We start from the raw sequence: 23,953 nt of genomic DNA, 5'->3' as shown, positions 1-23,953 counted from the left end.
GCACGGGGATAATGGCTCTTATCCTTTAATTTGAGATGCATTAAACGATGCATTAAATCCCTAAAAGCATTTAACAGTTTGTAATAAGGAGCTTTCTTTCACCATGAACTGTTCTTATTTCATGCCTCTACTTAATATCAAATTATTACCATGCAGGCAGTCTTATGTTTGACAGTGGACAGTGACAGTTTAGGCTTAATTGAAACTCAAAATAGGTTAAATGAAAGTGTTTAAGACACTGGAGTCGAACACAAGAGGCGTGTGGTGGTGGTGGTGTGATTGGAATATGTTTCAAGGCCCAGAGAGAATTTGGGTGATTTAGAAAAATAAGCATGCTTCAATCCTATGAAATTGGTAGCGTAACTGATATAATGTGGCCAGAACAGGCTGAGAATGAGGATTAGTAATGTGTTCCAGTGCTTTAAATTGCTGAGAACTAATAAATATCTCTTACCATGTTACCATTACGACACAATTTCTAATACATACCAGCTACACTGAATTAACCTCTGATATTAAAATCAGCCTTCATCTTTGGCCACTTGTTTCCAAATTCTTGGATGCAGTTAACCAGTTGGTATCTTAGATTTGTTTTATGACCCAAAACTATAATATTTTCTCTGATTAACACGCTGTCCCGATCACGTTTCAGCAGCTGCTACCCCCTTTCCTTCCTAAAGTACCCAATACTGGCTGTCCAAAGTGGCCTGCCTCTAAGCCAGGGCTTTACCCAGACCTCCAGATTACTGAGCCTGAATCAAAGCACCAGACCCGGTATGTTTCTTTTCCTGTGTGAGGTGGAGGGGGGAAGAGGTTAAGTTTGTGCAGGCTTGGTGAGTGCAGTGAGGGGGGCTTTCTCACACAAGATGGAGGATGAAGGGACAAAGGTGGCATTCATTGGCCCAGGAATGGAAAACATTTTCTCCTGAAAACAGAGAAGCTACAACCGGCAGAGGTAGTGCAGAGAGGCCATGGGTTAGCATGCACCCCTTTGGAGAAGTCACATGCCTAGAAATGCAGAGCAGACCACCAGAACCTGTGAGGCCTCATTTATTTGGTAATGGAGATAATATCATGTCACCATGCAGAGTCTGCTTAGAAAGCAATACCACACAGTCTGCAAGCATGGGAAAGGGAGAAAGGTAGAATGTGAATGCTTAGCATGTGTGCTGTGAAACTACTGAACATGGGCGTGGTAGGTTATCATCAGGATCCTTGACTATGTCCTGCGCTACTTAAATTGCCTTCATAAGAACTGAAGGTGTATTGGGGGGAGGGGACGACGACAAAAAATAGCTCAAAAAGTAAATAAATAGCAAAAAAAAAAAAAAAAAATCCACCTGATTTTCTAGTATATTCTAAAATGCGCCATCACAATCAGCTATTGTCTTACTGAAGAGTAAAAGGTGCTGTGGTGCTCAGCACGCAGCATCTCGCACAACATCAAAGACAGGAAGCCAGGCCTCAGACTCAAAAAATAACAAATTATAAAATAAATAGTGTTTGAAGCAGCAGGAAATCTGCCCCCAAAAAACCCTCTGGAGAGGGAGGATCTCAGACACAAGACAGAAGTGTGTTCTCTCAACAAAACAACAGAGTCAGAGAACAGAGACTGACCCGATTAGACGGTCCTGGACCGAGTACGCCACCTAGAGGACAAGACAGTAAGGTTTCAGTGTGTCAGTGTGGGAAACTCACCATGGGGTGTCGCCATCTCACAACAGTAGAAATGATTGTCTGACTTCATACCTGTTTACATTATTTACCAGAGTGGACATTAACAGCACTCATTTGATCACTGATACCAGTCAATGTTTATATTAAATTACTAACAGATTAAATCTTTCTAACGACAGATGAAGCTGATGCTCTTTATAACACACAGGATTTTATAATGATTCCTGTTGTGTTTCCAACAACTGACCAGATATTTGAGAACGTTTCTTCCTCAGAGCTAATAGTAAAAATTATTTTTTAGTATTACCACCACCACCATCATCATTAACAGAAATAATAAAAACCACAGCGTGATAATAATAATGTTGTTTTTGTCGTTAGTAATAGTAGCAAAAATTTTGTAAAATAATATGCATAACTAACAACACAAAAAGCGACAGAAAACAGAGATACATAATTATCGAAAAATTAAGAAAACATTTGAAAGTAAACAAAACCGGCAGCACAATTTAACCATAATTCCGGGAATGGTCTAATTTTTAACAGTTAAAAAAGCCCGTTTGATGGCAGACGTCCACCGGTTCAAGGCCAGTTTATGTTAATGATCTAAGTTTGAAGGATAAAGCTTGTTTTCCCAGCCTTTTGATTCAGTTTAAGCTCATTCTATGTTCCAATCTTGGCCCAATCACTGCAGTGATTTATGTCGATAATATAACAGTATTATTATTATTCAATTCATTCAAGTTTAAGTCGATAGAGAAATATTTTTGAAAGACCATTACTTGAAGAAAAACTATTTTGAGTATTTTGATCTGAGACTAGACTAAGTCCAAGGAGTATGACTTAAGTATTAAAATGATTTTTGTCTCCCACCTTGTTAATCAGCAGCTGCAGTAGAAACTCACACCTGGCTGGCTGAATCACTTACGCTTGGTTTCATCAGCTGTTGTTGAAGGCCACACCGTCAACGTGTTGCCTGTGTCACAGCCCCGCCCCCCGAGCAACAGCCTGTACTTGCTCCAGTCTGTAAGACAGCAGCAGCTATTAAAACTCTGAGGACCAAGGAGCACTGGTCACAAAAATCTCTCAAAATCAGCTACTGAGGAAGGAGGGGAGGGAAAAAAAGCTCTTTTGAATTATTGAACATTAAGTCGTACTTATCACAATGCATTGCCTGAAAAGTCTGAGAACAGCAAACCCGGGAATCTTGCAGCTGTTTAAAAATGCAGGGATCTCCGCCAGAGCTGGGGCTGACAACACTGTTTTGTCCAGGACACAGCAACCTGTTCCTCTCCCCTGCTGGGTCACAGCATCACCCCACACCCACAGAGCCTTTCATCACCAGAAGGGCCCCGATGTGGACCAAGGACACTCCAAGTAGGTCACAGTAGGCAGTAAACGAATAAATCAACATTAATTAGCCAAAATATTATTCATTATTGTTCCTCATAATTTGTCAACAAAATTTTTGTTTAAACCATCAGCAATTTCCTACAATATCGCTATAGGGAGTTAAAGCAGCTTGGTGTACCGGTGGTTAGTACTTTACTATAGAGTCACTCAGATATATCAATACTTGGGCAGTAAACGATATTTTGGCCAATAGCATATCTGAAGAACTGCACTAATTATTAGTTGTTATTATTATTATTCATTGTCAGTTATTAGCATTTTTGCCAGAGATTAGAAGGCTGATAACGAGCTCATTCGTGTCTGTTAAAATTTGAAACAACAGCCTGAAGAAGGTTAGCTTAAAGACTAGAAACTAGCCCAACTAAGAAATAGCTAGCCTGGTTCTGTTAAGGTTTTTTTTTTTTAATTTCCCTTTAAGTGCCTCCTAGCACCCAAGGCTCGCTATTTAACACGTTTTATCTTGTTTATTTATTGCATATTCAAACGAAAGTGTAAAAATACACGATGCTTTTAAGGGATTGCATGAGAACGGTTACCGCAGTGGTTTCCAGGAGTCAGCGCTGGTTGCCTGGCAACTAAATTTTTTTTAGTTTCATTCATGTATATATATTTTATTATTATTTTTTTTTTCAATTCACGACTTGAAACCCGTTTTGTAGTTTACTTTTTGGAAAATGAAGTGTGCCGAATTACCTTTATTAACGGTTCCTGCTATACCCATCCCATTGGATGTTCCGATAACAGCCACCGCATTGCTTTTATACTGTATACTACTCTCGGGCAAGTCCTGGAGCTATGAGAATCAACTTTTTTATGATTTGTAAGAAGGTTTATGGACGGTTATTTGCGATGGACATCGGAGTTAATTTTAGTTATGACTCCGATTTTTGACATAAATTGCGCGGTAAGGCTTTTAAACTAGCTGCGCATTTATACAGTCTGTGTATGCATCACTGTCACTGAGCAACTGTTCACTTGGTTGATGAGCTTCCTAACTGCAGCACCTAACTACCTGGCCCATGATGTAGGTCATGTTGTATCTGTGCCTCCCTTCTCTACTTCTGGAACATATAGTCCAAATCTGAGTAAATGAAAACCGCTCTAATAGTACAAAAAGTCGCACTACTCAAATTTTATCCACCCGATTAAAGAAAAAGTAGTCTAATTCGGTGAAAACCACCAAACCCGAGGTGTCCAAAGCACAATGGTTTTCATATCAGTTATAAGCCATTAATAAGAACAGCTTTTGGGTTGCCAGGTAAAGCAAAAAATCTCCCCAGCATGGCACTTTGTTAGCTGCTAAATTCATCAAGGAGAGCCCTCCAAGCCATCAGAGCCATCCAGTCTTCAGTTATAGAGGACAGCAAGTCATTAACAAAGGGCACCATGCGGCTCACTTTGTAATTAGTCATGTCTAATAATGTCCTGCAGCCCTTTTCCAGAAGATAAGTGGTCAAGCAGTCCGTCTCCCTAATAAATTCTCTTTGCTAAAAGGATAATAGGAAAGAGGATTTTCAACAGCCTGGCAACCCAAAGTTGTTATTATTAATGGGTTATGATTGATCTGCAAGGCATTAGTAAAGGATTTATTAATGAGTAATAGAGTCAACATTAACCACTTATAAATCCTTTATAAATGGAGCCTTATCAGAAAAGGATATACTTTTAATTGTTGAAAGCAGCTTAAATGCTATAATGTAATTGAGAGATATATATCATGATTTGTGAGGTAAATATATTATTAATAGGATACTTCTGAATGTATATTTAATTACCACTAAATGATTAGCAAACATGAGGTATAACTTTTTACTACAACACTTGACAAGGTAAGTAATATTTCAAAATTCAAGTTTATATGTTTAAAGAATGCCAAAACCAAGCCATAAACATGCCAGAGAAAACATACTGAATCCTGTATATAGGACTCCCATATTTGTATGATTGTATTTTATGCCCACACAGTCATGGCATAGAGGTCATTGCCTCTCAAACAACTAGGTCAATAGCTGGACGTTTGCCAGTATTTTCACTACAGGCCGTATTGTTGACATAAACGTTGACACACTGCTCATGGTTTTGAGTTGATACACTGGAGCAAGCCCAACTCTGAAGATCACAGTAAATTGAATGTGTTGTTTTTTTGTTTTTTGTTTTTTTTTGGCAGGAGTAGGTTAATGTCCAGTATGGAGGATCTACTTTTCTACACCATCACTGAAGGCAAAGAGACGATCCCCATCTCCCAGTTCATTTCTGTGAGTCAATAGCACCTTCACACTTCCTCTGTCACGCCAGGAATTGTTTTGACTTTCTATGGACATAGAACACAAATACACTCCCACCTACAGCACTGCTGTGTTTCCTAAAAGCACCTCTGACTTTAGTTAAACATTGGGGAGTGAAATAAGAACCCACAACAGAAATCCAGAGACTCTCCAGCTGGATGTAGGGTCAAGTTTAAAAGGTGTTTAGAGACCTTCTTATGTAATATGACTAAATATAGCAGGTGTGACACTGAGGACTGAGGTAATCACCATCAGAAAACAACAAGCATTTTTCACAATGAAGTTTTAATTATTTCTGGGCTTTAATTACAACAATATCCTACAGTTTTGAGGTTGTAGCAGGAGATGTAACAACAACCTCTTTTGAAAGACATAAAGGCATTTCATTTAAACAGACCCTAAGGTCTTACTACATGACTATGGTACAATGTAAAGTACAGACCTCCCTATACATAGACCCACACATACTTTACTGAAGAAATGTCAAGCTTCTGTGAGCACGTGCCACAGTTATTTCACCGTTATTTATATTTTCATAGTCATGCAAGGGGCCACTCCTACACTGTACATATCTCAGAAGATAAACAAGTCAGAGACTGTTTGGTGTTTTTGTACCCTCTGATAACTAACAAGCTACTGCCAGCCATTGCACCCTCATTTAGCTTCATGTTGTGCACCCTCTTAGATAGTCTCATAAAGAAACACACTTGTGGACATCTGGTGACCTTGGTGTCTATGGCAACTGAGTGATATTCAAAAGGAGCACGCATTCAGTTGAAGAGACACGTGTCAACACAGGTGGCTTGTTGTTGCACCACGGATGACTAGATGTGTTTGTAGAGGTGACTGGGGCAGGACTAAGATGGTGAAAGTGTCCCTGCATGTCAATAACATCAATAACTGCTGTCACTTAGATTTATAGTCAGCACATAAGAATATTTCTCAGTAAAAAATTTTTTTTTTTTCTAAGAGCCAAAGTTAGGTCTCTTCATGACAACGTGTATTCGCATGCAGATTCATGTACTAGATGATTTCACCATGTAAGACAACAGGAAGTCTCACACAATATATTTTGTTAGCCAAGTTCTCATTCACAAGGCCTATCTGTGTCTGTTTTGTGTTGTTATTCCATTTCTGACGGCAAGATTGCTCACAAAACTAAACAGAAAACCCACTCACACGGTCAGTTGAAGGATAAGACTCTAAAATAAGCACAGAAGCGCAATGAGCGCAGCCCCAACTTTAGCATTTCCTGGCCTGAAGCTACGAATAACTCACAGATATTCAATAAGAGCAGCAGCAAGCTTGCAGCCATGTGTTTTGTCTGTTTGCTCACTGAATCAGTTATCAGATGAGATGACTCAAAAAAAAAAAACATTGGAGCCTCTCTGGTCAGGAGGGTCGAGCACATGGTGTCCCCAAAATAGCTGCACGTGGTTCATACTGTTACTGTCAGCCTGACGTGTGACCAGTGGTCCGGTCTACACCTGTATTTCTTCCTCAGAGCCATTGTGCCCCCCCCCAAGCCTTTGATTGAAGTCCCCTAACTATGTATTCCATCGACACGTTTAACATCCTGCTAATTGACATTCCATAAACACTGCTGTGCATGATTCAAAGTCTTTGATAATGTGTCGGTCATTCATGACTTCCTCCTTCCTCCCTTGCGTATTAACTTGCTCAAGCCTACTTCATTTCCCTTCTCTTCAGGCTTTGAGAAAAACGGGTTTGTTGACATCTGATCCTCGGCTGCGTGACTGTGTCCATCAGATGCGACAAACCACACGTGATTCTGTTGGGCCAGTCATGATGGACAAGAAGCTCTTCAGAAGGTGAGGACAGCTTTGGTTATTTGTGGAGACAATTTCAACTTTTACCTGCATGTGAAGCACGGACAGAGCACCTTCTGTTTTTTTTTTTAAATAAACACTGGGTTTATATTATTGCTGCATATCCAGTGTGATATAGTGTTAATTAAATTTTTCAATTATATTTCGTCTCACTTACTTTTAGTTTGTAGAAACTGCCAATGAATCCAAGGATGTTCTCAAAGACTGAGAACAAGGATGGGTATAAGGCATAAGGTTAGGTTAAGGGTCTTTCATACTTTTTTTGTGATTATGTAAAGGAGGTTATCTTTGGTCAGCGCTATTTAAGTCCTAGAGACTGACAGAGACAGGCGTTTTATGGCTGACAGCTGCTACTAACCAAATTCACATGCACACATGCCAGCCAAAGCAGTAGAGGGTGTGGGAAGATAGGGTAGTCTCTGGGGCTGTCAGTGAAAGGGCATCATTCTGGTGGAGCTCCAGACTGTGGCAATTACATTAGTAGGCTCAACAGATCTGTGAGCTCCATGCAGACTGCTGTCCAGACAGCATCCTAACTGACAAGAGTATTTCACTCAGACTCATCTTTTGGCTTGGAACAGTAGAGAGTTATATAGTCTGGTTATCTTCTTCAAACTTAATTGGCCGTATCCAACTTTCTTTGCTTGTTTTCTGACATTTGTGAGGTTATCCATTCCTGAAGAACACTCAAGAGCTCACCATAAATATACCACTAGAAATAGAGAGAGCTATCTCCAATTTTTTTTAGGAAATGACCCATATAAATAATGCAAGCTCTCTCCACTCTCTTCTCCTGGTGTCCCAAAACCTCACGCTAGCATCGCCTTGGATTAGTGAGGGCTACAGGCCAGATATTTTAGTTCAGGCTAGCTGTGACAGAATGTGCATACCTTCATAGCACTGCTGATCAATTACTGCAAAGGAAATCTATAATAAATTAAAGAATCTGCTGATACAGGCAGGTGTATTTGTTTATCCTTTTAGCTGGGTGCTTATTGGCCTAACGCTGGTCACTTAAAATCCAATGTGATTTTTTAAAAAGGGATGAAGGACTATTAAAGAGCTGAACATTTCAATTAAATAGAAACTGATTGAAGTTAATGCACTCTTACCTTTGATTTCATGAACTTGAAATAGAAAAAATTAAACACTGATTGTGGTGTGTGTAAAAGTTTTGGCACCCTGCCAAGTCAGTGTGTAGTAAACCCCCCAATGGCAGATATCACAACATGCAAACATGTCTTGTACCCAGCTAAGAGTCTTTCTATTCTTGTTTCAGGAATTCTCATCCACTCTTTACTTCACGCTCAGAGATACTGTATCTTTACTCTGGCTTGCACACACAGCATGTTTAGCATGTTCAAGATCAATCCACATATTTCAAAGGGCCATTCCAAGCACTTCAAAAAAGCTATTTCTCTTCCTCTAGAGCAATTCTAAATCAGAGAAATCCTAATGTACAAAAGTTTTTTTTTCAGCTCTTACAATGCTGTTACGAATGGCAAATATTTGAAATACAAATTATAAATTACAAACCCAACACTAATTGCAGCATCTGTGTTTGAAGTCTTGCATATCTTGCCTTGTGACATCAGTTTAACCGTGTGTCCTTTTGTAGATGTGTGGGAAACAACATCATGCTGCTCACTAAGGCTTTCAGAAAAAAATTTATCATCCCCAACTTTGACGAGTTTACCCAGCACATTAATAAGATGTATGACAGCGCACAACAGCAGGAGGGAGGACAAGTAAGTAACACACATACTGAGTCAGTGTTTGCCTTTTCACTATAGTACACACTAACATGTCCATGTCTTTTTGCAGGTAGCTGATTACATTCCTCAGCTGGCTAAGTTCAGCTCTGATCTCTGGGGTGTATCTCTGTGCACAATTGACGGACAGAGGTACAGTAACATCTTAACTTTAATGTATGTTTCCATTCTGAAATCCTCCATCATGCATACCATCTCACTAACAACCCTTCATTTTTGTTTTCTTTTTGCTTTTGTTTTGTTTTTGTTTTTTTTTGTTTTTTTTTTAATTTTGCTTCCATGCTTCTCCATTAAATCCTCATGCGATACAGATACTCTGTGGGTGACACCAAGGTTCCCTTCTGTCTGCAGTCGTGTGTGAAGCCCCTGGAGTACGCCATTGCTGTGCATGAGCTCGGCAGTGAGCGTGTTCACCACTTTGTGGGCAAAGAGCCCAGTGGATTCAAGTTCAACAAACTGTCACTTAATGAGGAAGGTAAGTCATTTACTTGTCTCCGGTTGTCTTGTTTACACGTGAACAAGCAATAACAACAATGCTGAGTGTGCGTAAGATAAATCCTTTGTTGTGTAAAAAGTAAAACTACACAAAAAACACCTTCTCCCCCAGTATGTTTTTGAGAAACCTTGGCAACTCTGGTTCTTGATCTGTAAATTCAGCAGATTCTCAAAGGTAGTGCAAGAAAAAAAATGCCTAGATGGACTTCTAGCCAGATTGTGTACCATTTTAACACCACACATTTGTAGCCATTTCCTATTACATACCATGCCAAACAGGAGTGTACTGTATCTGTTCAGTTTATTAGCTGATGTCACTCTAAGTCCCCCTCACGAAATATACTCTCTGATCACAGCAGTGTATTGTGGTTTGGGACAAATCAATGATAATATGCTCTCATTTCTTGTTCAGATAAACCACACAACCCGATGGTGAATGCTGGAGCTATCGTCATCAGTTCTTTAATTAAGGTAAAATATGAAGGCTTGTCAGCACTGACTACATTGATATGATAGTAGATGCTGGCTAAACACAGGGGTTTCTATTTTAGAATATGCACACAAAACATATTTCATAGCTGACTGTCATTAATCAGGGAATCAGGGCAAAACAAAGAGTGGCATCTCAGGAAGTAGCATGTCATGGCCAAAAATAGATTGTTTTCAAACCCAGACCTTATTAAATGTTTTCCCCCTTCATCTATTACTCTTACACTGCAGCGTCTCACTAGACTAAAATTCAGTTCAAAAGGGTAATTTAGACCTTGAGAAGTAATGATGAAAAACAAGAAACTAAACAGCACAGCCAGACGTGTTACGCTAATAAAAGAGGTCTACAAACAATGCTTTCTATCCGTTTTTTTAATCATGAAGAGATGTCATAAGATCACTCTGTCGTTTTCATGTTCGTGTTTCATTTCACTCATCAAAATGTGTCATGTTACACTTGCAACCCATGCAACCCAAGCTTATCTGAAATTTGTGACAGGATATCATTGTGAAATGTGACGATGCCACTATTTGCTGTCTGTGTGTAAACAGTGCTAGCAAATCACTTTTGTGAAATAGGCCCCAGGTTATAATAAAGCAAAGTTGGGGTAGTATAAAGACATATCTGACAATACTGTAAGCTTTCTAGTTTTGGAAATAATATTTGTTATGGTTTTGAGGGCCTCAATGGTTGACCACTGGACAGGGCTCAAGCCTGGTGGGAAGCAATAAAAACTGAATCTGCAAGTCATGTTGTAATAATACTCAACAAAAAAAAAAAAAAAAAAAAAACAGAAAAAAATGTTTTTATGCAATCTGGTTTAAGAGTCAGTGGGCAGACTCACTCCGAGTATGACGTCAGCAACAGCTATCGCATATCTTATCACTTATCTGTTGGCTGGTCATTTGATGCCCACAGCAGCTGGACTATGGTCATTACCATCTAACTGACCAGCCGTCAAACTTATCTGTGAGCTTTGGCCTTATTGTAGGATGGGGGGGTGGCTGTTAGCCGTATATGGTTGTGTGTGTTTCCTCTGTCGAGTTTTCCTGAAGTTGCACAGCTGACTGAAGAGACACTCTGGGCCTCTTATCATATGTAGGTCAGGTTCAGCAGCGAGGGAGGGACTCTGAGTTTGGGTCTAACTGCAGGGGCGTGTGTGTGCCTCTGGCCAATTACAGCCCCGAGAATCGAAGGTGTGTTAGCCACTGTCCCTTGTGTGTGATCGTAGAGGGGAGCAATATTGTGCACACACAGTTTGTATATTTTACTTGCATATTATTTATATAAATACTGTGGAGGTTATATACTTAAAGGCTTAATATTTTACACACAGAAAAGGATAAATAAAGTAGAAAGTTGATAAAAAACTGTTTTTGACTCTCTGCAATATTGATTCCCCAGTAGGAATATCTGAACCTCCTAAAGTTTAATTGCACAAATTTATGTTTGCACAAATTCATAAAACTATTTCACAGATGTGGGAGAGCACCAGAGAGAAACTACCTGTAACAACATAAAATCAACTCCTTTATGGGCCTTATTGAGGTTTAGCCTCAGGTCATCCCTTCAGCTCAAAGTAATATATATGATATCATCTTTACCCTTAATAGGTAGAGCCATTAAATATGAATGTGTACCGTCCCTGTTTGGTAACTTTACAGCTTGGTAATGATCCCTTACCGGTCCGTGAAATCCAAGCACAGCCATAAACAGCCCCCATGCCACAGTGAGCACATTGCCACATGGACGAACAGGCAGAAAGGCATCAAGTACACGTCATACCTCTACGCCCACCCAAGCCTGGACTCAGAACTATGCTTCACTGTCAAAGTACTCAAACACTGCCATCTGTAGGGACTCAGTGTCTCTTCGTAAACCTAAAACTGGCATCAGGGAATGATTTTTTTTTTCCCCACCTCTGTTGACAGCCTCATTCAAATAAAGCGGAGAGATTTGACTATGTAAGTAAATGCTTTTCATTTTCACGCATTTCACACTTTTTGGTTATTGGTTTTCTCTAATTATGGTAAATATTATGGTAAATATGGTGTTATTGCAGGTGATGGAGTTCTTGAAAAGCATGGCTGGTACAGAGTATGTGGGCTTCAGCAATGCAACGTGAGTACCATGCTTCAGGAAATGCAACCTAATCGTCCTCTGCCTCGTAAAATGCAGCTGTCTCACACCTGTTATATTCTTGCAGTTTCCAGTCAGAGAGGGAGACCGGTGACAGGAATTATGCAATTGGTTATTACCTCAAAGAGAAAAAGGTGAGGTTTTTTTTTTTGTGTTTTGTATTTAATTACAATCACGTTAAGTGCTCAGGTTTTCATAAAAATTGGGTAGCCTCAGTACACGCTGACTCTGATTGTAAACTGTCATCCTTTGCAGTGCTTTCCTGACAATGCAGATATGATTGCTGCCCTTGACTTCTACTTTCAGGTGAGACTTGGTTTTTAATAGTGTGGTACCCTGTGGGTGCAACTGTCAAGGAATAGTTTGACATTTTGGCAAATAAGCTTATTTACTTTCTCTTCCAAGAGTTAGTTCTACTTGTTTGCTAGTAGCTTGGCATATCTACTGGTCAACACAGTATTCATGAGCCATAATCAATTTTCACGCGTGTTGCACTGTCTGACAACAGAAACAGAAAAATATGTAAATGTGAACGACTACACTCACTGAGCACTTTGTCAGGAGCACTACACTGATACTGGGTAGTTCCTCCCATTGCTCTCAAAACAGCTTCAGTTCTTCAAGGCATGGGCTCCACAAGATGTTGGAAACATTCCTTTGAGATTATGGTCCATGTTGACATGATTGCATCTTATCATTGCATCACCCATGACAGAGAGCAGGTGGGGGACTCTGCAGGGGTTTAACAATCTGTCGCTCTCCCTCCCTTGCTGCTCTCCTTCTCTTTACCATACAGACACCAGAGTGGCATCAACCTTCTCATCTAACTCTCAGCAATAAAGCAAACAAGCAGATTTCCCGACACGAGAACTATTGCTTCAAGACTGTTCTATATGCTTCTCCAGTTCAAAAAGTTTAGATTAAAAAAAATACATATATTTTTCCGTTAACAGTTGTGCTCCATTGAGGTGACCTGTGAGTCAGGAAGCGTCATGGCTGCCACGCTGGCCAATGGCGGTATTTGTCCAATCACAGGCGAGCGTGTGCTGAGCGCTGAAGCAGTACGCAACACCCTGAGTCTCATGCATTCCTGTGGCATGTACGACTTCTCCGGACAGTTTGCTTTCCATGTGAGTCACTGGGAATTTAACGGTTTGTTTAAAAGCATTATTGGCCTAAAATCTGCAAGTGTTAGCCAGTCATGAGATGTTGAAGCCCGGCCTCGAGTGTTCTGTGATTTATTTATTTTTTTTTATCATTTTGCGTGTTCCTCTTGTTTAGGTGGGCTTGCCTGCAAAGTCTGGAGTTTCAGGTGCTGTATTGCTGGTGGTCCCCAACGTCATGGGTATGATGTGTTGGTCCCCACCGTTAGATCGGCTGGGAAATAGTGTTCGTGGCATTCACTTCTGTCAGGTATGCAGTCGCCGTCACTGTTGTATTAACCTGTCTTTGTTCAGTTTGTCTGTATCTGCATGTTCCAAATATTCCATCTTATTCCGCTTTTGGTTCACTAGGAGCTGGTGTCGCACTTCAACTTCCACAATTACGACAACCTGAGACACTTCACTAAGAAACACGACCCCAGAAGAAGATCAGATGATGATCCAGTGAGTTCAGTGCCACAAGTGCAGAAACATCGCTGCTCCTTGGGGTGACTTAGGAATGAGAGGATGAAGGATTTTTATGTAAAAGGTCTAAGAAACATTCCACTGTCATACAGTAATGTTCGCCTTTTTGATCTGTTAGAACAAGTCAGTGGTGAACCTGATGTTTGCTGCATACAGTGGTGACGTCTCTGCTCTGAGGAGGTAAGTAACAAACAGAAACATGGCCTTTCATTCTCCATCACCAGAGCAGTGGACAACAGGGTGATGCAGTCTTTAAGAAAGAGTTTGACACTTCTGGTAATTCGCTTTTTTGTTAGATTAAAAAGATCGATACCAATCATCTCTATGCTAAAAATGAAGCTACAGAACAAACAGTGAGCTTTAGAGGCGCTGGTTAGCAGACTTTTTTGCCTTTGGACAGAGTTGGACTAGCTGTTTCCCCTTTCTCATCTAACTCATGGAAACAAAGCCAATAGGTGTATTTCCCAAAATGTCTAGCGATTCCTCCAAAACTGTTCTTGTCAATCCTTTAAGAGCTCATGTAATTGTAGTGATAGTCAGCTCTTCTCAGCACAGTTTCTGACAGTTCACCATCACTCGAGTTGACCTTTCCAGGCATGTTTCCTCTGCTCCTTTGTTATCCCTCCAGGTTTGCCCTTTCAGCTGTGAACATGGAGCAGAGAGACTACGACTCTCGCACAGCGCTCCACGTCGCTGCAGCCGAAGGTGACACTTCATTATTAGCTAATTCATTCTTCAATAATCTCGGCTTTGAAATTCAAACAAGAACAAATGAAATACGGCATTTACATTACAATGTTTGAGTCTAGTTTGAGACTATGATTACATGGATAAGAATGGCTTCCCTGTTCTTACTTTAATGTGGGACTGTGGGGCTGTGTTTTTTCTTTCAGGTCATGTGGAAGCTGTAATCTTCCTGACTGAAATATGCAAAGCAAATCCCCACATGAAAGACAGGTAGGGACTTTAAATATAAACTCACTCATCTGATATTATATTAAAAAATGTAGAATACTATGTCCATTTCCATATTACTAACTATATGATTCCATCCATCTCCACATGATGTTGTGTTATCTATCAGATGGGGTAACACACCTCTAGATGACGCCATGCAGTTTGGCCATGATGTTATTGTTTCAGTCCTGCAAGAGTACCAGCGTGTTTACACTGACAGCGACTCATCATGCGACACAGAGGAGCAGAAGACCACGCTGGATACGCTGAAGAGCATTGTTTAAACCACGAAGGATCAGAAGGGTTTGTAATGGAAATCAGTTTATTTTACTAAGCACCTGAGAGGACTGAAAGGACACAGGATGATTGAGTGAAGTGATGAATGAGTGAGTTTATCTTCTTTAGGCTGTTTAAAAGTTGTACAGTGCAGGAGTAAATTCCTTTTTAGTTCGTTTCTGCCGACTCGAGGTTTGGTCATATATCAGTGAAGCAGTGCATAAATAGGCAATGTGCTGATTGCGTGGGGGAAAAAAATTATAGTAATTTACTCCATGATTTGGCCTGTTGCAACATTAATGAACTGTTTTTGTGTTTAGCTTCTGATAAAAAAAAAAAAATACCACTGAGATGTAAATATCAAATATATTTTGCTTATTTATTTTTAAAATATTTAAATATATTTTGCTTCATCATAATATTATTCAATCAAGGGATTTTATGCCCACTGTGTAATAATTGTGTAAATATTCCTACAGCTGCTTGTTAATTAGTCTACCTCAACAGGAAGTGATTCAGTTGCATTCGTGCCTTAGCGCTGGAAGAACTGTTTTTGTTTTTTTTTTTAATCGAGTTCATTTAGGCTCATGGGCCAGTTTATTCACTGCTGAGAACTCCTGGTGGTTGCGCCAGTTATTTTTTTTCTTTTTGGAGGAATTAATCTAGGTTCGTCAGTGTGAGCTCTTTTTAGTGATTACTTGTATGTCACATAAACAGCTGCATGTCTCAGGTTACTCTAGCACAAAATATATAATTAAACTACAATTTGTGAAAATGAGTGATGCAAATTGGACACACAGTCATTTTTGAAGTGATACTTTTTGACACAGGGAAAATTAAAACTCATGCACAACTAAATCACGTGATAAGGAACATAATATTATACAGTTGAATTATCTTAAATGAATGCATTTTATTCACCGTTTCATTTTGTTTAATCCCTGACAAAGAAATTATTCCTCAGCATGACTTTAGCTTTAGTCTGTCACTGTACATAGCCATGGTCCAGCTGTAAATAAAAGAGGAATGTGAAAGCAGGTTCAGTAATGTTATTTTATTAAACAATATACAGTATGAACATGAGAGTGAAAAAGGTTTTGTGCAGATCAAAGCTTTGTAACTGTGGGTAATGCCAGAACACAAAGCGTAAAAGCACAACTTGGCAGTTAATGTTCCTCTCAAAAACAACCACACATCCTTTTCACATCACTTAGTCTGAGAGGTAATACATGAGGTACATACAAAAATAGCTACTGTGATCATTGCCTGAGGCTCGATGGACGACATACATGAAGTATGAACTTGCATTGTTAAGAGTCAGGATTATGGAACTGCTGACCCACAGAAAATTACCCATCACCTGTAGTTAAGTTGTAAATGATTCCCAAAGACAATATTGCTTTCTTTCCTGCATTAAAGACAACATTGTGATAACTGTTGCCAGCCCAGCCCACAGCCTGTCATGACCATCTCAATCACAGCTATCACAGTACAGCCTGCTTTACTTCAGGCCTTCAGGCTCCTCCAGACCAGAGTGTGTGAGCAGCTCCCCGTCCCAGAGTCCAAACGCAGGGCAGAGAGGAGCCTTGAACTGAGCCCTAATGCTGTGAATGATCTTGGGCTTCTCAATGTCCACCAGCTCCAGGAGCCCCGCTTCGTAGTCAAGCAAGATGCCTACACGGTCTGGCTTTCCTACCAGCGTGACGGGAACTATCTTATTGTTGGTCATGGCGAACCACTTGCGCTGAGCGTAGCCAAACACCCAGGAGGAGCTGTTGGTGCCCACGCAGTCATCTCTTGGCATCAACGCCTCAGCCACACCCAGACGAAACTCTTGAGACTTTTTGACTGTCACCTCCCAGTAGTGTCGTCCGCCACTGATTTTCTCATCTCCAAACACGACGGCCCAGTCTCGGAAACGCTCGGGGTTGTCTTGCACCTGGCTGGGGTCCACTCCTAGCATGCGGTAGATAATGCCAGTATCTTTCTTGAAGAGGTCCAGGCTGCTGTGGGCTGTTCTCTCATCAAGCTTGAACTGCAGATCTGCAGAGAACAACAAACAAAAAAAGGAATTTGCGATTAATTTTGATTTGGTGAATTTGATATCTAATGGAAACCTCATTGAAGTCTGCATTAGTACCCAAATCATGGTCTGGCTTGTGCTCTCAGTGTCTAAAAAGTATGTATTATTTATGCCCTGTGCTGAAAATAGATCAGGTCTCTGATAAAACTGTGTAAACCAGCATTTCCCAAACTGGTCTAAGGAAAGTTGGTTCTTTTTGTTTTTTCACAGTAGACTGGTCAAACACAGGTGCAACTGACAACACTGATTTGTGCACTGCACTGCTGCTATTGTTATTAGTTTCACCTGTGCTTTTCCTGCCATGACAAGTCAAAATGTCTGCTGTGAAAATGATCAAATTCATTTAGGAAGGATAAAGAGAACAACAGTGCTCTGATGTGAAGAAGAATATCACATCTCAGGTTAGGACTATTTACTCAGAAAGCAAAACATGTCAGTTAAAAGATGGACAGATTTTAGACAGGGAAGAAGAGAAACACATCAGTCAGATCCAAGATGTAAAGAAGCCGATCTTCCTCTCGAGTTCACAGTGAGTATGGCAGGAGAGCATTGTGTACTTTGTTTGTAAAACCTCATTCATTTTGGGAAGGGTTCAAAAGTTAAACTTTTTATTTGTGCAAGAAAAATCAATGGAGCACACCAGTGACAAGAAATATGCAGTTTTCCTAACACGGTTACAGGTGTTATTTTGAACTATGTGACCTGATTAAGAATTTCACCCGTATTTCTCCTGCAAATTTTGTTTTACAACGGTCACATTTTCATGGCTTTAATTAAGAATGTTGACAGTAACAGCGATAAAACAATATTCAAGCCTATCTACCTATTTGATGAGAGAAAAAAATGTTCTGATAAAAAAACCTTTTCTTTTTATTATTTATTTATTAATTTGGACTTTCCTCAAATCTTCATCCATCCATTCAAATCTTCAGTAAATGGATCAGACAGCAGAGGAAGCTACACGTCTGTTTACAACGGTCTTAGAGGCGTATCCACCCGAAGGAACAACTGCTGAACGTTTGCTCAACTTCCTCAGGTTTCGCTTATTTGCTTTGTCTTGAAGAAACGTTGAGGGTCACTTCGTTAATATGGCCACAGCCCAGTCACCGAGTATATTACTGCGGAAGGACATGTGGGTTTTAACGGGAAAAGCCCAGAAAAACAACAAACACGCATCATTTGCTGTCAGGCTCGGCTGCGCCTGATGGGACTCTGACCTCTGAGCTGCAGACACACAAGCTAATAGCTTTGTTTTTTTTTTTAACTTTAACAAATCATTAACTCACTGCTCCCCGCTGAAGTGGATATGTTGCATCTCCTCGCTGGCAGGCTGACAGCCCGCCTGTGTCTGCCTGACAGGGAGGTGACAGTCCGTCCTGCCAGGTGACAAAGACGAGCTGCACTGAGAGAGACCGCCATGTTTTCACTGCAGCTGCTGCTCACATGTCTCCTTCTTCTTCAGCTGCTGCTGCTTCTCAACATGTAGCTGTAGCGCGCTCTGCTGCCACCTGCAGGTCTGGGGAGGAACACCGAAACCCGCCTGACGGGTCTCGGTGGCACATCAGCACCGGTCACAGTGGCAAAGTCCACGGCCGGAATAATCTGTTTAGGGGCCACTGGGCCAAAACTTTTTTGTGGGCCCCCACAAATCCCTTGGTATGCACCCTGTGGTCGCCAAGTTTAGTGACAGTGATTGTCATCATGTGCTAAAACAAACCTGAAATAGAATGAACATTATATGACACTGTCAGACAGTGTGGATTCATTTGATTAAAAAACAACAACAACAAAAACTTTACAGCTACTTCGTGGATTTTTTTTTTTTTTGAAAGACTGCATAGTTCTTTTCCGGAAACCTTTAAGAGATTATTAAACTATGAAATGGAAAAAAGCATTACCCTTTGATCTTATCTTATCTTATTTCCTAAGATAAAGGTTTAACTGAACTCTTAATGAATTTCTTTATTACATTGGCCTAAATGTAGTCAGATTTCAACATATTAAGTTAAAAAAAAATACTGTTATGAGCCTGTAATATAAATAAGCTGCATTCATTTCTGAATAACTTTGACAAAACTGGTATGGCATAGTTAATGTTCAGCATTTGAATGAAAAACAAGTGATGGGTATCCATACTAAATGCCAGCTTAATGTGAGCACAGCATGGGTTAGGACTGTTGTTGAGTACTTAAACTTCAAATCTGATAACAAACTGTAGCTTTTGCAATATCCATGGGTAGATTATGAGGCAACAGACCAACAGAAACTGACATGCAAAAGGCCCTACAACCCCCTCTTTTTCTGCAAACCATTACTCTGAAGTCATTTTGCCTCTCTTTAAATTTCTTTGGCATCTCTTTACAATCATTTTAAGTCTCTGTGTAGTTACTATGTGTCTCTTTGTAGACACTTTCAGTCTCTTCCATCCATGACTATCATTTTAAGTGTTAATTATTCTACAACAGCAGTGGAGGACTTATTCAGATCATTTAAAAATCCTTGAGAACCTGAGTAAATGACTGTTAAATTGCACCACAAACCTATACATATAAGAGAAACATAATTAATTTAACACAGAATCACACAGTCACACACCTTTGGGAGAAGTTTGCTTAAGCTTCATAAATATTCAAAACTGAATGCACATTTCTGTATTAGTTATAGCTGTTTATGCAGGATTTGAGAGGAGAACAGCCTCTGGGCACAGTGGCAAATGTACTAGTCCCAGATTAGGTTTTTTTTATTTTTTTCTTCATGATGATGCATTCAAGGTGGGTTATGCATCTTTCATGACATGTAGTAAATATTTAGTCATATTAACAAAGCTTGATTCAGCCTTGTTGCACAGTCAGATCCATTTTTCACGCCAGTCAGCTGGGGACTAAACGCCATTGTTTATTCATGGTCCAATCTAAACATGGCATAGACAGTATCATTCTTTTTTTTTTCAGTGCCTGGTAATGACTTTGTTTTGAGAGTTGCAGTCACTTCTTGTATACACATAGGGTTCTTAATCCAAGTTTACGTGATGAGGTCCTCATCCTCTCTTTAAAATACAAGTTTGAATTAAATAAATTCAGAATGTAAGGAAGAAATTATTACACTTTTGTGATATATACACTGAGCAATATACTACACCACGTAAGAAAATTACTATACACATTGTAATGAAAGAAAACAACTTGTTGATAATTGATATTACTACCAGTGTGTTGTGTTGTGTGTTGACTTTAGAGACGAGCGATGGTGAGTTTTATGAATATGGTCAAAACCAAGTTACAATGATGTAACTACGTGCTGGTAAATTCTGGGAGTTGAAGTTTCTGTATGTTCACAAGGTAGTTGTTGTTCAAAGCTGTCTTTGAGTTGCATTATTGGAAATGTAGGATCCAGTGCTTTCTGAGCTTGACTCGTACTAGAAGCTAAAAGTCTTAATGTCTCAGCCTCTAATACTTTTGACTTTCCTTTTTTAAAAATCTTCCTCTTGTGAGACCCCAAACTTTATTTTAGTAAAATGCTGAAATACTGGAGCCCCCCTTTAATATCCTTCTCAGTTCAGTTGGTTTTGTGTTTAGATCCAAATATAACATCGAGGTGTTTCCTCGTTTATTTGAGGTGATATACTTCTCTAGTTCTTTACCTAAAATTGGCGATTGTTTTCTTCTCTCACGCCAATGAAGCACATTTTACCGGAGGATGCTTTCCATGCTGCACATTTTGACTCACTCTCCCTCTCTGCTTTTACTCGGGCTTGTGAAGTGAGTATGGGAAACCTCTGTAACTCGCAGGTGAACAGCAGAGCGTCAGTCCGCTCTCCTCTCTTCTCTCGTTGACTGCTGCTGCTGCTGCTGCTGCGACCAGAGACACACACACCAAAAAAAAAAAAAAAAAAAAAAGCGGACGAAAGCTCACGACTCACCACCGACCAGAACAACCAACCGTCTGACTCCCATACACACGTTTACTGATTCCTAACCAGAGAAAACCCCCTGATCTGACCTGAAAGGGGGACGTGCGTGCAGCGCAGCTACAGAGGAACTCTTAATAAATGAGCTGAAGTGTCAAAAGGATTTCTTTCTCTCTTCGGTCTCCGGGTTTCCTCTTGCGGGCGTGCAGGAATGATGCCTGCTCCACTGGACTTACAATCGACCAGCGAATTCGCAGGCTGATGAAACACTTTGTCAATCCTTCTTTTCCTTTGCTTTCCTGCGACCCAGTGAGAAACCTGCCAAACATCACTGTAGCGCAGTGGTGATGGACCCTCGTTTTGACACCTTGGTAATGCATGCCTTTGAAGAGTCGCCCTGCCTTCGCACGCCCGCCTTTGTGAAATGCGTTACTTTAACTCGCAATTCCTACTCGTCTGACTTTTTCAAAGAGCGACAGATGCTCGAAATGTTCTTCTGTCAGCGTGCATGAGCGATGGCGACCAAACCGCACCAAGTCCGACAGTGGTTATCTGCACGTTTGCACCTGTTCGCGTGGAAAATGACAGTTTATGCCACAGGTGAATGAATATCGGCTCAGTTTCTCTTAACAGCGAGTGTTTTGAATCTGCTTGGAGCTTGTTGCACAGTGACAATGGATCTCAAAGTGGAAACCGAAGAAATGGACTCAAATCAACCTCCACCCATAGAAGTTTTTGCGCACAGCTCGACCCTGCACGGAATCTCTCACATCTTCACCTACGAGCGGTTCTGCATCAAACGCTGCCTGTGGGTTGTGTTTTTCCTGGGCTCCCTGACCTTCTTGCTGTACGTGTGCGTGGACCGGATCCACTTCTACCTCGAGTACCCGCACGTCACCAAACTGGACGAGGTCACGACCCCGATCATGACGTTCCCCGCGGTCACCTTTTGCAACCTGAACGCGTTTCGCTTCAGTCGGGTGACGCGCAATGACTTGTACCACGCAGGGGAGCTGCTGGCCCTGCTCAACCAGAGGTATACAACAGTCACATTTTTAAAAGTGTGCAGTGTTGCCCAGAATGCATTTTTATGGTATATCTCTTATTATCCTATATCAAACGTATTTTATATTTCCTTTTAACATCTAATCATTTTTCATAGACGTTCCACCTTTTCATTTAACAGTCTGTCTATAAAACGATAGTGTTTAAATATTGCATTTGTTTATGGTGGAATTCATCTAACAACATTTCCTCAAGTGCTGCAGTTGATGTACTTTTACTTTACATGAGTATTTCCATTTGATGCCTCTTTATAATTCTAGTCCATCATAGTTCAGAAGGAAATGTTGTACTTTTAACTCCACTGACAGTTTTAGTTACTAGTAACTTTGCAGATTATGGTTTTTGATACAAAACCTTCAATGATCTAATAAAATTTGATGTATTATAATAGATTAACATTTAAATGCCGATATGTTAAAATGCTGCTTATACATTAATGCATCAGCAATAATAATAACACTAAAACACTCACAGGGGCAATATTCTGCATGTTGATAACTTCAGTACATCACAGACCTTTAAATAATATGTTCAATGCAGGACCTTTCTTGCAATGGAGTATTTTTACCATGTAACACGTGTCTCACTCTCACTCAACAAGCTCTAATAGTTTCTATCTTGTTGAGTCATTCATTGCTTGGAGAGCAGGCTTGTAAGGCTTGAAGTAACTGAGGCACGATAATCAGAAAACTCCAGCCGTCCTGTCGGCTCAGCTGAAGGCTCTGGATACTGCAGCTGGCAACAGCATGTACTGCACTGCACAGGAGGGAATGATGTGGAGAATCTGCTTCCTTTGATTACAAGTGAAATGGCAGATGTTCTGGGTATTTTTGCTTTTGTACATTTAAGTTCTGATGTGTCCACATTTTCAGCAAAGCTGCAAAAAAGGCCCCACTTCTGTACGTTAAATCCACTTGTTTCTGATCTGTCAGAGACTTGTCTCGATAGTTGCCATACTAAAAAAAAAGTTTTGAATGAGTAACACATTTTCAGTGATAAAGATCATGCACAGAGACAGAAGAAAGCTCTCAGACAAATGAAGAGAAAGACTGTGACTTTGGAAGCTGTTTGATAAACATGTTGCTATCCCTGTGGTGTTGTAATATTGTCCAAATGTCAGAAGAGACAGCAATAGACAGAAATAATCAGCAAGCCAGTGTCATTCACTACATTTAACGATAGTTGTTGACCAGTGTGTGTGTCATCTGAGTGATTAAAGACATTAAAAAATATAAGCTTAGAGCTCAAATGATGTGAGGCTGTCAGTTAGAGAGATCGGGGACAGGACTCATCATACAGTTCTAAAGACCTCTGGTGGTTTTACTTTTATGTGGGTATACAGCCAACTTCTATCCTAAATCTTTAATGAAGATCTGGGACTGAACACTAAAATTAGCATTTTATTTTTCCATGTGACGGTGGTGTGACTGATAATCAACACTTGCCATCTGGATTTTTTTTTTCATGAATACATCTCCTGATCTCACATCTCCAGGCAGGGGTTCAGAGGCAAGACTTTTCAAAGTTGGAGACCGAAGCGTAAAGGGGGTCTGATATTCCTTCGAAGTTTCCTTCTGCATGTACTCATCTCAACTCTTACACACTGAAGTAGATTTAGTGCTCATTATCCTACCTCCCTTGGCAAGATAGAGAGGCGATGCAACGGCACACTTAGCTGTTACACCCCCGGCCAGAAATGAAAGTGCTTGTGGCATGAAATCCATTTAAGACCATTCTCCGCCCACTTCCCATGTTTGGAGTCACTGGTCTGGGAAATGTCTTGTGGCATGATATTTAAGCTACACACATGCTGAAGTGTCAGCCTTCGCCGATCCCGTCGGCTCATTCTCATGGGATTTTATCTCATAAGTGCCTTCTTGGCAGGTTTGTCCACTACACAAACAGTGGGGAGTGAA

General features: G+C 40.4%; 3 protein-coding genes across 3 annotated transcripts in view; 2 read left to right on the top strand and 1 right to left on the bottom strand.

The window, feature by feature from the left end:
- The first annotated feature begins 2,709 nt into the window (after window positions 1–2,709).
- On the top strand, window positions 2,710–15,396 carry LOC121196508 (glutaminase kidney isoform, mitochondrial-like). Its single transcript, XM_041059864.1, has 18 exons — window positions 2,710–3,054; window positions 5,258–5,345; window positions 7,086–7,207; window positions 8,844–8,973; window positions 9,050–9,129; window positions 9,309–9,472; window positions 9,905–9,963; window positions 11,914–11,946; window positions 12,045–12,103; window positions 12,189–12,255; window positions 12,377–12,427; window positions 13,075–13,251; window positions 13,403–13,534; window positions 13,636–13,728; window positions 13,868–13,929; window positions 14,378–14,454; window positions 14,643–14,706; window positions 14,834–15,396. The coding sequence occupies exons 1-18, from the start codon at window positions 2,843–2,845 to the stop codon at window positions 14,988–14,990; spliced, it is 1,827 nt and encodes a 608-aa protein (XP_040915798.1). The 5' UTR covers window positions 2,710–2,842; the 3' UTR covers window positions 14,991–15,396.
- Window positions 15,397–15,923: 527 nt separating this feature from the next.
- spryd4 (SPRY domain containing 4) lies at window positions 15,924–18,502 on the bottom strand. Its single transcript, XM_041059865.1, has 2 exons — window positions 18,352–18,502; window positions 15,924–17,025 (listed from the first exon to the last, which is right to left on the bottom strand). Exons 1-2 carry the CDS (start codon window positions 18,482–18,484, stop codon window positions 16,484–16,486), a joined length of 675 nt encoding a protein of 224 aa, XP_040915799.1. The 5' UTR covers window positions 18,485–18,502; the 3' UTR covers window positions 15,924–16,483.
- A 2,681-nt stretch (window positions 18,503–21,183) lies between these two features.
- The window catches only part of LOC121193156 (acid-sensing ion channel 1-like), a 39,585-nt gene continuing 36,815 nt past the window's right edge, over window positions 21,184–23,953 (top strand). Inside the window, 1 exon segment of the mRNA XM_041055343.1 lies at window positions 21,184–22,008. Within this exon segment, the coding sequence (XP_040911277.1) occupies window positions 21,647–22,008 (362 nt within the window). The 5' untranslated portion in view covers window positions 21,184–21,646.

The sequence above is a fragment of the Toxotes jaculatrix genome, chromosome 2, assembly GCF_017976425.1.
Source record: "Toxotes jaculatrix isolate fToxJac2 chromosome 2, fToxJac2.pri, whole genome shotgun sequence".
Classification (NCBI taxonomy): domain Eukaryota; kingdom Metazoa; phylum Chordata; class Actinopteri; family Toxotidae; genus Toxotes; species Toxotes jaculatrix.
The sequence above is the reverse complement of the archived record's forward strand: the minus strand, read 5'-3'. Positions and strand labels throughout refer to the sequence as shown.

Excerpts from the sequence above, each read along its gene's own strand:
- spryd4 (XM_041059865.1), bottom strand. The coding sequence starts at position 18,484 with ATGGCGGTCTCTCTCAGTGCAGCTCGTCTTTGTCACCTGGCAGGACGG. Across the intron at positions 17,026-18,351 it reads ATCCACTTCAGCGGGGAGCA|ATCTGCAGTTCAAGCTTGAT; the intron begins GTGAGTTAATGA and ends TGTTCTCTGCAG.
- LOC121196508 (XM_041059864.1), top strand. The coding sequence starts at position 2,843 with ATGCATTGCCTGAAAAGTCTGAGAACAGCAAACCCGGGAATCTTGCAG. Across the intron at positions 8,974-9,049 it reads AACAGCAGGAGGGAGGACAA|GTAGCTGATTACATTCCTCA; the intron begins GTAAGTAACACA and ends GTCTTTTTGCAG. Across the intron at positions 11,947-12,044 it reads AAGCGGAGAGATTTGACTAT|GTGATGGAGTTCTTGAAAAG; the intron begins GTAAGTAAATGC and ends GTGTTATTGCAG.